The 15,209-nt window shown below is 42.1% G+C and overlaps 1 protein-coding gene across 1 annotated transcript in view; it reads left to right on the forward strand.

Moving 5' to 3' along the window:
• Window positions 1-47: 47 nt before the first annotated feature.
• The window catches only part of Tgs1 (Trimethylguanosine synthase 1), a 29,699-nt gene continuing 14,537 nt past the window's right edge, over window positions 48-15,209 (forward strand). The window contains exons 1-6 of the mRNA XM_084578344.1: window positions 48-641; window positions 2,646-2,748; window positions 6,171-6,385; window positions 7,598-8,626; window positions 11,303-11,972; window positions 14,244-14,327. Coding sequence (XP_084434470.1) covers window positions 266-641; window positions 2,646-2,748; window positions 6,171-6,385; window positions 7,598-8,626; window positions 11,303-11,972; window positions 14,244-14,327 — 2,477 coding nt within the window. The 5' untranslated portion in view covers window positions 48-265. The remainder of the gene's footprint in view (window positions 642-2,645; window positions 2,749-6,170; window positions 6,386-7,597; window positions 8,627-11,302; window positions 11,973-14,243; window positions 14,328-15,209) is intronic.

Here is a 15,209-nt window from a genome sequence, read left to right on the forward strand (position 1 = left end):
TGTTTTGCAGCGTCTTTTTGTACCGTATGCGAAACGGCCGAGCCTTACAATTCGCGGTTCCTGCACGTGCTTCGGCATTGTTTCGGTTTGTTGACAGCCTTCGTGCGTGCTCCTGTCGTGCATTTGTTTCATCGAGACGCCTTTTCGCGCCTCCTACCTTCCCCGAAATCAACACCTTCGATTCCAGTGCTCTATGGAATGAGCGCTACTATCAAGAATAGAAAACCCCGGAATACTGTGAGTCTGTGACATTCCCGCTCTTGTGATGATTCCCGCCGAGCATCGGATTCCACCGGCCGGTTGCGCGCGAATTCAGTGCAGCGACCAGTACGTCATGCCGGACTTGTGGACTTGCAAAGACGTGCACCTCGCCGCTCTCATGTTCCTGAGCCGCGCGGCAAAGCCTTACGATGCTGCGACAGTGTTGTCCAGCGTCGAACACCTTGTGGAACCTTCGCGCTTTACTATGATGGGGCCCTATGACTGCGAGTACATCTGGCTGCTCCGATTCTCTGACACCGAGGCCCGCGACAGAGTCATCGGTGCGCGAGACCTCAAGTGCGCTGGTGAACCGGTCTTCTGCGTCGAACCGCAGGCCGAACATTCGCTTCACCGCGGGCGCTGCGTTGGCGAAGCACAGGGTGTGTTAATTGGTGTGACGAATTTCTCGTTATAATGAAGCGCTCCACTAGTACTTGATGCTCGTTTCGTGCATTGAGTAACGGGATGCGAAAAGGCAGTATTTTACAACTTTTTATTCTACGAAAAGCCGCCAAAAATAAGCGTCAGACAAAGAAGACACAAAGCGCATGCGTAGCATTGCTTGGACGCCGACGCGAGTTTTAGTTTTTGATTTGTGCGCTCTATTTCGGCGTTAGCTCTGTGCCTGTTACAACGGCATGTAGATCAGTGCAAGTCCCCATTACGTTCTGAAGAATTTCTTTTACAGTTGGAAAAAAATGTAAGGTTATACTTCACAAAGCAGCGCACATGCTATGAACATCATAATGGAGTGCACTGGATTAATTTTGATGGCCCTGGCCTCTTTAAAATACACTAATATCACATGATTTGTGCGCTCTATTTTGGCGTTAGCTCTGTGCCTGTTATAACGGCATGTAGATCAGTGCAAGTCCCCATTACGTTCTGAAGAATTTCTTTTACAGTTGGAAAAAAATGTAAGGTTATACTTCACAAAGCAGCGCACATGCTATGAACATCATAATGGAGTGCGCTGGATTAATTTTGATGGCCCTGGCCTCTTTAAAATACACTAATATCACATGGGACATGGACATTTTTCATTTCGTTTCCAATAAAATGCAGTTGCCACAGCTGGGATTCGACCTTGCATCCTTGGTCGAAGTAGCTGATTGCCATAGACGCTAACCATTGCGACAGTCAAGTATGTGAGGAATGCAGATGCCAAAATAGTGTTGCTCTAACAGAAGCATGAGTTTTGGTGTCGAAGAACACTGTCACGTAATTATCAGTTGGCACCTTGAGCATTCAGTTTTCTTTGGTAGGCCTGGCCATGTGAGCCTGGCTTATATGGCAATTTTATTCCTGCATAAAAAGTGTTTTCTTAAAACAGAAATGCAAGCATGGTGCTTTACTCAGCGTATCTCAACTCGCACCATCATACATTGTGTGAAGATTTTTTCGAACAGGTTTCACTTTAGGCATGCAGCATCTTTGGGGTCATATTGTAGTTTTGTCCTTGAACTTGAGCATTCCACTTACAGTTGTTTGTACATGTCTCAGTCTGTTTTTATTTTTTACATTTTCAGAATTTTTTAGGCGTGAGAAGGGTATAAATTGAATCTTCTTGCTTGTTTTGATTGTGAAGGCAGTTAAGTCAGAGAATCACTTTGTCACAAATTATAAGGTGGTTTACACAGACAGACACATAAGGTGGATTATGTCGTCAAAGCATTTGTCATCTCATATTTTTTTGTTTAGCTCTTGGTAAAATTTTCTCTGGTTTTAGCATTCATAGCATTTCTGTGCCTGTTTTACTTCTGGGACATGTAAATGGTCATCCACTCTCATTTTGAACATGCGAGCAAGTGGCATGCACTCTTCAAAACATCCGCTGCACTCGGGCATCGAGGCAAAGAGGCTTATGTGTAGAGGGACCAGGCATTGCTACTTCGTGTTGTCTGCCTCCTTGTTGCGGTGCGCAGCTGCTACGAATGCAGTGGCATTTCGAAGAGCACATGCCACACGCTCTCATGTTTAGACTAAGTGTGGCTGACCATGTAAATACAGAGTAGGACTGTGAAAGCGTCTTTTCATTTTCACAGCAGCCAGTTAGGATGCCCTTAACAATTCGTAGCACTTATTACAGTAATTCCATCTTGTTTTGCTTGATGTAGTTGGTTGTGCTCAGCTTTTTCTGCAATGAAATATTTACCTTGAGTAAGATAAGTTAAAGGAAGGTTAATGAATGGGTTGGTGGTGATTACATTGTCGGTGATTAACTGAAACAACCATTCTCTGATTCATCTTGGCCGATAATTTCTACTTGATGCCTCATATTCTTTGGTTTGTAGTGAAAAGGTGCATTTTGGAAACGTGCTTTGTGGGAAGATACCAAATTTTTCCTGAAAATGAATAGGCTTATTTGCGTTGTGGTTATGCAGGCTGGCTGTGTGGGGCAAGCCATCCAGACTACTGGCTTCGGATATTGGATGTCACTTTTCCTTCTGAAAATACCACATGCCTACTTACAAGATCCTACAGCTGGTGTGTATTCATTTTGAAACATTGCTTTCATGGAGCTTTTAGTCTCTGTGGTGATTGACAGTTGTACATGTGAGAGAATGAAGTATGTCACACCATAAACATGTGTGAACGCCTGTTCAAAAAGAATTGGTTGTAATAAGAATGAAAAGCAGTTTTTTTGTGAAGCTAGTGGGACTTGTTTTTTTTTGTCAGTTGATTCACATATATGAGAGTATTGATTTGCACAAACTCATATCTGTGTTCTCGGGGTTGTACATACATACTGCTTTGCTTTGCATTTTGTTGCGGCAGGGTTTTCACTTAGAAACATCTTTAGAAAGCTATTTATTATGATTGAAGTTGCTTTTTTTATTATTTGATACTGTGAATCCCATCAGGGATTGTAACAGGAAGGGCTGTGAGCATATGTACACTGAAGCAAAAAAGCATACATAATAATACATGGTGTAGTGTTACGTGCAGCTTACAACAATTGCAGAAAATAGGGTATATCACATATATTAATTACATGATTACAGATAATAACTAGTACAAAAGGCTTATGACAAGAAAAAAATTAAGTCGCAGTGTCAGCGAGGGGATCAGTATTAGTTCTAATTAACAGTCAAGGCACAATCAAGGTTTAAAATACTCAAAAAGGAGAAAATCGACTATAATGAATTCACAACCTAAATCAGGTACAAACAGGCAAGTAAACATAACAAGAGAACAAGGAAGCATAAAAATAAGGAATACAATTGTTACTGCAATGAGTATAACTACTTTGCAACAAGGGAGCTAAACTCAGCTAAGGACGTGCTGTTAGTAATGTGCGTGTGTAGATTGTTCCATTCTTGTGTTGCCCTTGAAAAAATTTGAAAATATCAGTATGAAATGAAAATTCGCCTAATGTATGCGTAAGGTTATAACGGGTTAATCTGTTCGAGGACGTCGGCATGTACTTTGTAATAGGCAGTTTTAGTTGATTGTGCATTACCTGGTATATGATTTTAAGTCTTGCTAGATAGGCTCTGTTTTTCAAGGTTAGAAGTTCTGCACGTTCGAGTAATTCTGTTGGTGAGTCTGTAATGGAGTGGTTATTATATATAAATCTTAGTGCCTTTCTTTGTAATGCCTCCAGGTTTTTTATGAGCTGTTTAGTAAACGGAAACCAAACAGTATTAGCGTACTTTAGTACCGGTCTGATAAGTGTTTTATATGAAAGTAACGTTGTTTCGGGTGGTGCTAGTTTAAGACGCCTGTTAATAAAGAATAGCTGTTTTAGGGCGGTTGACGTGATGTTGTTAACATGAGAGTTCCACCGGAAGTCAGAAGTTAGTGTAACACCAAGATATGCTCATGAACAGATCCAAGGGCAATGTTGTTAAGGGTGTACTGAAATGCTGATGTATGCTTTTTTCTTGTTATAGATAAAAGAACAGACTTATTTAAATTGATATTCATTTGCCAGTCCTGGCACCACTGACATACTGCTGTTATGGCGTTATTTAAAGTTAGATGATCATCAGTGGAGTTAATTTCCTGATAAAGAACGCAATCATCGGCAAAAAGTTTAATATTATGTGAAGCGTAAGCTGGTAAGTCATTTATAAAAATCAAGAATAATACTGGGGCTAGGACACTTCTTTGGGGTGCTCCTGATGAAACAGTAGTTAAAGCGGATTTCTTGTCATTAATTTCAACAAATTGTGTGCGATTACTAAGATAATTTCTAAAACAATCTAGAATAGGACCAGTTCCCAAAGTTAGCTCAGGCTTTACCAGAAGTTTTGTGTGTGATATACGGTCAAATGCTTTAGAAAAGTCTAGAAATATGAGGTCTATTTGTTTCTGGTTGTCAATGCTCATTGATATATCATGTGTTAATTCAATAACTGAGTAATAGTGGAAAGGCCCGTACGAAAACCGTGTTGACAGGAGGTTAAAATATCATCTACTTCTAGGAAGGCATTTATGTGCTTTAAGATAATATGCTCTAGTAGCTTGCATACTGTGCTGGTTAATGATATTGGTCTGAAATTCTAGGGATCAGATTATTTCCCAATTTGTGTACTGGGGTCATTTCTGCTGCTTTCCATTCCCTGGGAAGGCTGCATATGGATAATGATTTGTTAAAGAGTAGAACAAGAAATTTAGCCACCCACTCAGCATATCGATGCAGGAATATGTTAGGAATGTTATCTGGCCCTAGTCTAAATTTAGTAAAAGATTTAATACTCCAGTTTTTGTTATAATTATAGGTTCCATCTTCATACCTGTGCTAGAGTGCATGCTGAGCAGTTTTCCATTATTGCTTGTAAAAATGGGGCAAAAGTAGTTGTTCAGAGTAATTGCAGTATTTTTGTTATCTTCGGTAGACGTTTGTCTTTCATCTCGTTTTTTAGGGTTTAAATAACGCCAGAATTTTTGGTGAGTATTCTTCACGAAATTGGGAGGTGTTTTTGTAAGGTAGTATGGGGGGGGATTTGGCCTTCTTAATCTTTGATTTCAAGTCTTCAATGGCGGAAGTTAATTTTTGTACTGTGTGTTGCGACGGATGGCTATTTTGGTTTCTTCTGAGCTGGCGAACTTTACTTTTTGCGTGGATAACGGTTCCAGCTCTCCAGGGGCTGTGTTTATGTGTTTTCTTAGTCTTTAAGGGGACGTGGTAGATCACTAAAGGCTGATATACTTGTTGATGTCCCGCTGGTAATCAGCAGCAGGCTGGCGATGATCTGCGGAAAGAAGACGAACGAATGAGCCATCTGCGTATAAACCCTGCTGAAAAAAAAAAAAAAAAAAAAAAAAACATGGGCTGCATATGGTGAGCAATGCAGACAATGTAGGAATTACTGGAATGTGATTTGCTGCAAATTGTTGCATTCTAAGCATGCGCTGCATCTCACTACACTGGTGACCACGGTAGCGAGTGTTAGCGTTTGTCTTTCTTGTCGTTTGCCATTGTTTAAGCCTCTTTTTGATATCAGCTTACAGTGAGCAAGAGATATAAGTCAAATGTGGTTTATCACATGGAATTTACCTATGGCCAATGAATGACTTTTAGGCCTTTCTTTTCCCATGTGGTCTTGGTTTCAGCTTCAGAAGGTGAACGGGACTGTGATGTCACAAGTTGTAAGGAATACGAAAAGTGCCGTGTCATAGCCTCTTTGTTGTTTCAGTCCACTCCAGCTGTTATGTTGGCCTGTCCGTAGGACTGAAATGAGAACAAGCAGCTAAAGAGTAAGATTCTTTAGAGCATTAGTCCTGTTATGCTCATAAGCTTCAAGCTGTCATTGAAGCTGGAGTTTTTAGGTCAAAGATACTTCCACCTTCCTCATCATCTTTCACGGGAATCGGTTTTTAGTAGTGTGTGATGCACCTACTGTTTCTTCGAAGGTTATGAGACACTGCTGCGTGTTATCTTTTTTCTTTTTTTCTTGCAGGGATTGTGACGTCGCGGGGCCACGTTATGAGGAGTCTGTTGTGGGCACCGAAGGAGATAACATCGAAAATGAGGAGGAGCTTGAGAAGCGGCATATCTTGGAACAAGAAGCGGCCCTCATGGCCGAGATGGGCCTCCCAGCTTCTTTTACATCTGCCAAGCGGGATGGTACCAAGAGCAGAGGTGACGCCTGTGATGGGAATGGGGATCATTTTTGTAAGTCTATCATTTTTTGAGTGTATATGTGTAGGAAACTATATTCCATGCCACATTCTTTGAAACATATGAATGATGCATATGCACATATCGTGATCAGGAGACACTCCCGTAAACTTTTGCCAAGAACGACTTACGATGAAAAACTTTTTATGTTCTGTTTCTTTATCATCCTTGCTGCAGCATGTGCCTGAATGATAGGAGCTCATTGTGAATAGCATAAGACATTGAAGGAATATCTTTTAGCTGAGTTCATTATCTTGTTACACACTCTAGTACACCATTTTTTATCATCACATATTACATCCCTATTTATTACATATTACATCACATATTCATCCCTTTTTTTTAATATTTTTTATACTGGACCTACCTCATCTGTTCATTGACAGTTCATTATGAAATAGTGCATATGCTAATAAGACACGGACTTATGATATTTCTGGTTTGAGGGCAAATGGCAAGAACTTGATGTCATCGCTAAAGCCGTGAAGAGTATATATTAGACTTTTGTGAGGAAATATGTCTAAGCAGAGCAGTAATGGTTAACACCAACAATTAGTCTTAACTGTGCCTTGGGCAGACATTCAAGTACATACTGTGAACGTGGGATGTCAGTTACAGTTATTTTGCTGCTACTGTTTAGCTTTGAAAGATGCATTCTGGGTTGTGGTTTGCTGCTGTCTTGCCAATTTTTCAGCTTCAGCGGTTGTTAATGGAGCTATAATTGGTGGGGGATGTATTGAGAAAACGCTGTGGATAGACGATGCAAGGCAAAAGTTGTGCCGCATAAGCATGAGCTGTCAAGCATCATCTATTTCGTTTGCCACCAAATACGAATAAGTGAGAAACCTATTAACCTCACTTTAACCCTTTGTAAAATAGCATAGTATATTTTTTGCACAAAAATAAATAAATTATTATTTGTGCAAATAAAAATGATTCCCAGCAAACTTCGCAAATTTGTTCTGAACATTTCAGTGAAAAAAAAAAAAAAAAAAGTGGGACATATAAGCCCTATCAGTACTGAATTAGGCGCATTTGCCCACTTACCTAGAAGGTCCCACTAATCGCTTCATGAAATGGTCCAGAACGATGTGCAAGATGCTAAACTGAGCACTGCTTTGGGCAAAAAGAATTATCCAAAAGTGCTATGGAAAGGAAAAGGGCAAGCGCAAAATGTTGTTTACTTCTAGCCTTTCTCATTTACAGATGCAGCAGAAGGAAATGAGGACCCGTGCTACCGCTTACCTGAAGAAGGAAGTGGCTCACAGGTCCCTGCAGATGACTGGGAAAACTTTTGGCAGAAGAATGGTGACAACCTCGTCTGGCAGTCCTGGGTGCAGCGGTACGGCGAGTACATTGCCCCAGAGTATTTAGAAAAGGGTGCAGCCGACCTGAACGACCAGCTCGTCAAGTTGGCCGTGCAAGATGACAGCGCGTGCGCCGCGCTTGAAAATGGAGAGGTGGGAAGTTGTTCCGAAAGTGCGGGTTCGACCAGTGCTTCTTCTGGCAAGGTTGTGGAAACCCGTGCCCAAGCAGAAGGGGAGAGAAGCGGCGAAGAAGCTTTACAGCCCGAGCAGTCAAATGGTGGTAACACCTGCAGCAGTACAGGTGAAGGCGTACAAGGGGAATGTCAGTCGGCGGTTTTCTGCAGCCAAGGCGGCGACACGTCCAATGGAGATCATCTGCAACCTAGTGCAGATCCAGCTGCTGCTCAAAAGTCTGACGAAGAGTTGTGGAGGGAAGTTTGGGAGGACCATTATGTCGAAGTTTACAATCATTACTACAGCTTCTTTGGCCAAAACAGCAACAGCACACAGTATTCGGAACCGGAGAAGAGCGACTCTCTTTTGCCAGCTGGTGATCAAACAGAGTTATTAGCATCCGGGCTAACCGTAGCAGGGCGGGAAGACTGCAAGGACATTAACGGCTTTTCATCACCTTGTTGTGACGTCAGTGGCGGTAATAGTGGTGCAGATACCTGTGATAAAGTTTGTCTGGAAACTGCCGGTTGTCAGGACAGTGGTGAAAATGATGAGGCTGCTGCCCAGGACACCGTTGAAATGGACACTCGTGGTGGCTCGCCCTTGCCAGGAGATGCTGCATTCAATGAGGAAAGCAGCGTCACATCCCAAAACGAGTGTGACGTGAAGCTGATGAAACAAATGGGCTTGCCCGTGCGGTTTGCTATAGCCGGCAAGCTGGCGAGACCAAAGAAGAAAAAGAAGAAGAAGAAACGTATGCATTCCTTTTAGTAATATACTTTTTATTCTTTCTGTTGCAGTAATCTTTCAAATGGGTAAAACCAGGTGAATAAATGACGTGAAAATTGCTGTCGGTTTAGTGCCAATTTGGGAAGTTAGCGGTATACAAGGTCTCTGTATATCCAGCTGATAGCAAAAAAAAAAAAAAAAAAAAAAAAAAAAAAAAAAAAAGAAAAGAAAAGACTAACGGTGTTTACTTCCATAATACAGTAGAAACCCGCAATAGTAAATGCGAATATATTAAAAACTCTGAAACTAAAGTCCCAGTTCATCTTCTATAGACAACTGTACATTTTCCCCCCTTTATAGTACATAGAAAGGAGGTGGCATGTCAGAAAGTAAAGGAGAGCAAAAGTGCAGCAAGAAAGAGGGAAGGAGAAGAAACGAGCAAACATTCACCGCACTGTGCAGCACGAAGCATGAGGCAGTGGAGGCAAAAAGTGGAGGTGTAGCGAGTGCGGTCTTTCAGCACTTGACAGCCACGCACATTTATCATGTATTGCCTTTTAAAAGACAGAAGCAGCAAGTGACACCATGTTCATGCAAGGCTTTGGTTCTCACATGAAATCGAACTTGGCTGCATTTGTAGCCATGTTGTCCTCATGCTTAAGAGGTACTTCCACAAGATGTAAAAAAAAATTGTTTAACAAAAAAATTGCGCGAAGGAATAGTAAAAGTGAGACGGAAGGTATTTCAGAGTTTTTTTTTTTTTTTATTAAGCAACAAGACATGTTCAGAAGTGCCCATTTAACTACCAGACAGCATCTTCAGAACCATGTCATCACCAGCAGCTGATATAGTAAAGACCCTGATATAGTAAATTGTTTTGCTGGTCCCAGTGCCTTTACTATAAAGGGGTTCTACTGTAATTGTATGGTACTTTCTTGCCAGAGGAAGTTTGATTAAAGTTTGGAGAATGAATTTGTTTGGAGGAGTAGTATATATTAGCAAGCGTTTATATTGTTACAGACAAAGTAATGGCTGTGTTTATTACTGAGTGCTGCTGTTGTACTAATAGTAAATGCAGTATATAAAAACAATATATGTGGCTTTGCTCTGTACTGGACGAGAAGAGGATGGTTAGAGGCCTGTGAGCATGTTGTATTGTCAATTGTGCTCTACCATTTAGGTGTGCTCTTCTTGGCACTGTGTATTTTGTTTCACAACTATCGTGGGTGTTCTTTATGTTTCTCCATCATCATGTTCTATATACAAAAGGTGAAAGAGGGAAACTGACTGCTGCCAGATGAAGCAGCGTGATTTGAAAACCTCTTCGTCTGAAATTGGAAGTCCAAAAAAAAAATTTTAGATCTGTGTGTTACCTGGGGCTGCCAGTAGTACAGTTAAACCTGGTTATAACAAAATTGTAAAATGTCCGCGATTTTTCGTTACATCCAGGTTTTCGTTACATGCACTTTTCGCATGACGAGCCAGAAGGACAATGTAGAACGAAAACCAGATTAGGAATTGATGTAAGGGAAACTGCCTTGAAAGTGCTTACAGTAAATCAGAATTATCCGAAGTCATAGAAGCGGTGAAATTGCGCGCACGACTGCGGCGGCAGCCTCCACCTCCCCTGCGGCTGGCGCGATGCATCTGCGAGGGAGCTGGAAAAAGAGGTGGAGGAGGAATCAGTCTTGGGGAGAGTGCGCGGGCTGGTGCTTGCCCACCACTGTTGCCCCAGGAAACCGACTCTGTCTCGTGTCACCAGCGCACTCCGCTGTTCCCGCTACCAACGCGTGGGAGCCCGCGAGCAATCGCCTGGCAGCTATGGACGCGTGCTGCTTGCCCCGCGTCTTTTCTTTTTTCTTTTATTATTTTTGGCCGCTTTTACTCAAGAACTGTTGTAGTTCCATGTTCCGACAGCAAAAACAATGGAGACTGCTGCGTCTGCCAAGAGATGTGGCGTCGGCGCTGAAATGCGAAGTGCGCTGTATCAACTCCGGTTTCTCGTTGCTATAGTAGGCGTTCCTCTCACTTCAGTCCGTGTTTTATTGTCCTGAAACTTGCGGGGTTCTGCCAAATATCCACTGACTTGGCACTAGCTAAGAGACAGTCGGCGCCGCGAGTTGTTATATCAAGGTCATCCGCTGCGACATGTTCGTTACATGGAGTTTTCAAATACATTCACTTCAATAGGGGCGACGTTGGGGAATTGAAAAACTTCGTAATATCGAGGAATTCGCTACATGGAGGTTCGTTACATAGAGGTTAACTGTATTACATCAGAGGAAGTTCACTGAATCAAGGATTTCTTTAGGACTTGTACTAAATTGGGCAATTTGTAAAAGTAAAAAATGATAATATTAGCTCCCCCCCCCCCCCCTTCTTTTTACCCCATTCTTTGCTTTCCATTGTGAATAAGGTCCCATATAGTAACTGATATTATAAGCCATGAATGATATTAAACTTAGGAGGTCTAATTAGAGTGTGTGAAAATAATAAATGGAAGGAGGCAACTTCTTTGCATAGCAACAGCTGAAGCAAAGCATTCATTGCTAAGTTTTTAGCGTGGCCCCGAAATGCGCTATCTTATTGATTTCATTATGTGCCATTCTGGCACATATGCTCGATGGTGATAAAGACCTCAAATTTTTTCATTTCGAATTTTTGTGGTGAAACTGACTTGATATGTGTTGTTTTCAAGCAGCTTCCAAGCAGTCATCAAATTTGAAGGAAGGAGGGATGCCAAGCTGGGAAGAATACTGGCGCTGCAACGGGAAGAAACTTGTGTGGGACTCATGGACTCAAACATATCACGAGTTCTTGGAACCCCTTTTTGTAGCATCGGTGAAGCTCGACAAGACGCTTCCGGATCCTGATGAGTGCCTTCGAAAGTACTCTTCGTCCTCGCCCGGAGGGGATGGTGCCTCACCCTTGGCGCATAATGCCGGTTCCGAACCATCTGGCGGGGAAAGCTTGTGGCAGAAACTGTGGAACGCCCACTGCATTCGTGTGTGTGGACTTGAGTTCGACAGGTATCAACAAGTCGTCTGCGAAGAGCTTTCTGGGGTCGAGACGAAAAGTGAAGGATGCGTTGTAGGTGATGTGGCCACGACAAGTGCAGAGGACGCTGCAGTGGAATTGGGGGATGGACAGCAGTCTGCCGATGTGAGACAATGTCCGTCTGGTTCCAAAAGCAGTGGTCACAGTAGTTCGTCAGACTCTCATCAAACGCGGCGCTCAAGTGGCAACGGTGCAGTCGGTGCTTCTGGTGGTGCTTCGACAAACTGTACTGGTGGTGAAAACACCAAAGCAAGCAGCAGCAGCGATGATGGAGACGAGCCACCAGATGAAAGGCCTATAAAGATAAAGAAGAGGTGAATGATTTTTACACTTTGCATGCCATGTGGAAGTGAAAATGTTTTGAGTACGCCATGCTTCTTCTGTAGGTTAAATCCCTTCACTAGTTGGCATTATGGTTAGTGTACTATATATAATAAATCTGTTCTGACTCCATCTTTTAAGGCGAAAGCGTTTAATGGCTCATACTGTTGTCGACAAAAACTGTCCGTGCAAGCGGCGCACCTGATTGGTCGACAGAGAAGTGACGTCACCAGCCGCCAAATTCGAAGCGACCAACCAGAAGTCTCATCTTGTCTAGCATTCCTGCCATCTGCAATCCCACACTTGAACGCGCGCCAAGGAACGCCACTCAACAGTAGCGATAGTGTACCGTCCAAACGCACAATTGTCGGAGAAAGTGTGACAGATACTGCGCCTTTCCTTCCCTGTAAACCAATTATAATTATATGTAGCACTGCAACAAACGCCGATAAAAGGCAAACATTGAGAGGCAAATGTAGGAGAGGAAGGGTAGGCTTTCGTCATTCTCCTCTTAAGAGACATCTAAGAGACCCTCTAATTTTTTATTTCCAGCATTCATCGACATTGTGTGGTGTGTTGCACTTTCGCCTCTTGTCTTAGAGAATGCAGCAGAAATGTTTCCAGCATTATGTGCTTCAATTACTACACATACTTAAAGCTGCATCTAAAAACTGTGGCTTTTCTGAAGCTGCTATGGCTGTTCCTCAGTGGCGTTACGCCTGGGCACTGCACAGGCATGTTCTGCATATTTCATAAGACACCTACCTAGTACTGCGTTGGGGTTCTTGCTGCTTGCATGCATAGGAAGTGGAGATGCTAATTCGAGTTTGCAACGATCCTTGACCATCGACTGTATGTTTGCGACCTGAATGCCGACAGCAGAAAGTGAAGAGACTCAGTAAATAGGAAACATAAAAGAGGCCACAGGCATATTTTGAACGTTGATGCTCGTTTTAATGTACCATAGCATGGCGTTTTCTCAGTGCCTGCAAAAAGGGTGCCCCAAGTATCGAACTCTAGTGAAACGCAGCTTGTTTAGTGCAGGCCAGGAAGAGAAACCTTTGGACGTGGACAAAAGATACAGCGTCTTATTTTCATCGAAAACATGCGCTATAATATTTAAGACACTGATTGCCTTGTGGAAAGCGCAATTTTTATTGCATACCTTGCGCATGTGATGCTGAAAACCAATGAGCACACGGGACAGCGAGATAACTGTGCTGAGTTTTCTTCAAAGCGAGCAGTTCTCGCTTGAAAGGACATCACCATACTCTGGAACATGTTGTGCCTAGAGTGTGTCTAAGGTTTACCTTGACTAAGTGTGAAGTACGAGCCGGAAAGGGATTAAGAAAAAAAGTTTCAGCTTATTCTTGAGGCCATTTGTCATCCTATTGTTTGAGCAAAATCGGCCCTTTTCGTGTATAGGTGAGTGTGACCAATTGTGATCTCAGGTTAAAAATATTCATTTTAATATATTGTGTAACAGCTGTAAAATTGACCTCTTTTAAAAAACTGGCTGTTACTCTTACATACACTTTTTAGCATTTGATGAAAGTGCTGACTATTATTGTCTTCAGTTTTTTTTTTTTATTAAAACATGTGTGGTACTTCAGTTGTACAAGCCTGATTCAGGTTTTAACAGGATTCCTGTTACAGGTTTAACTTCTTGGTCTTTTCAGAACACTGACATTGTGTATTGCTACATTTCTTTTATAGGTCAGAGATGACTATAACTTGATACTAGTTGCAGTGCCAGATGCTGTTATTGTAAAGGTTGCTTATTTCACAACATATGAGCTGTTCAACAGTCAAAAAAGTAAAAAAAAAGGCAATAATTAATTAGTTCTATTGATCTGGTAGGTGGCACATAAGAGTGCCTTACTTTCTTATTAGGGCAGGCGCTTCTCAAGGGAGCTGCAGATCATATGTTACTTTTGTCTTCCCCCTAAAAAAAAAAGTAATAATTGTATCTGCTACAAGAGACACAAATCTAGTTTTTTAGGATTTCCCAACAGAAAATGTCTAGGTTGGCCCTTGTGTTCCCTAAAGGTCAGTTTACCTTAGGCAGCTTTCTTCACAGCGCAGTAGAACTGAACTTTTCCCTTCGCTTTTATATTGCACATTAAGATTTTTCAAAACTGGTTTCATGTAAACCGAAATTTGAAGTACCCTACCGCGACATGCACCCGGGTTTGCCTGTTCATGTGCATAGGTTATTGAAAATGTCGCTGATTACGCCAGCTAAATGCACTTCTTACTTGCAGTCATGAAGAGGACACCAACTCGGATGAAGAGGACGCATTCAAAGCTCTGATAGCTTATGGGATATCACTGAAAGAAAGCTTAAAGTAAGAGCTTGTTCACTTATTGGTTTAACACGTGCACCAATTTTTTGTCATTTAGTGAAGTGCTTGAGGATTTGGGCACCAAGAACGATTTCGCTGGCTGGCTAGTCACTCCAGCATTTCTAGTGTTTTCTGCACTGTATTACTGTTTACGCCATTTTCTTAATAATGTGGCCATTCCCAAGGCTTTTTACTTTGCTGTTACTCCTTCTCTTTACTGTTACTCCTTTCTTTTTACTGTTACTTCTGTATGCTAGCTATTACAGATTACATATATCAGCGGGTGGAGCAGCTTCGCCATTTGTGCAATTTGTGCATTTCAAGAGTGCAAGAATTTCTTAATTCTGTCGCACTCCGTAGAGGAGAAATTGCGCATTAAAATACTGGTGCCGGTCTGTGCCATTAGCAAACTTCATGCAAAAGAAAGCTTGAGCCGAGTTTCAATATTTGCCCAGCTACGGCGTGGCTGAAGCTGTTTCTTTTCTTTTCTTTCTTTTTCTTTTTTTTTTTTTTTTTTTTTTTTTTTTTTTGAAGCAGAGCTAGCACAATTCCAGTTGGTGCACAGTACAGTAGGACCGCAATTGTGTGGATTTCACTAAGTGGTCATCATGCGAAACTTTCGTCATTCGAAATTAGTGTCAGAAATGAACAGGCTTGCAAGAACTGGAGTCAAACAAATCCATTTACAGCTTACAGGATTTTTTTATGGCCTCATGACACCACTCAGCAGTCACGGTGCGTTTGGTTTGATTGGGTGATCATGGCATCGTCAGCATGCAAACTGTGCACAACCGCTTGTGGGTGCAGTTGTTTCCGTGTCATCAATTCTGAGATGGGACAGTATTTGAAATGCCTGAATTTCCAGTTTTGTTTACAATCCACTTC

Source organism: Amblyomma maculatum, chromosome 9 (genome assembly GCF_055883805.1).
Source record: "Amblyomma maculatum isolate TAMU_Amacu chromosome 9, ASM5588380v1, whole genome shotgun sequence".
In the NCBI taxonomy this organism is placed as follows: domain Eukaryota; kingdom Metazoa; phylum Arthropoda; class Arachnida; order Ixodida; family Ixodidae; genus Amblyomma; species Amblyomma maculatum.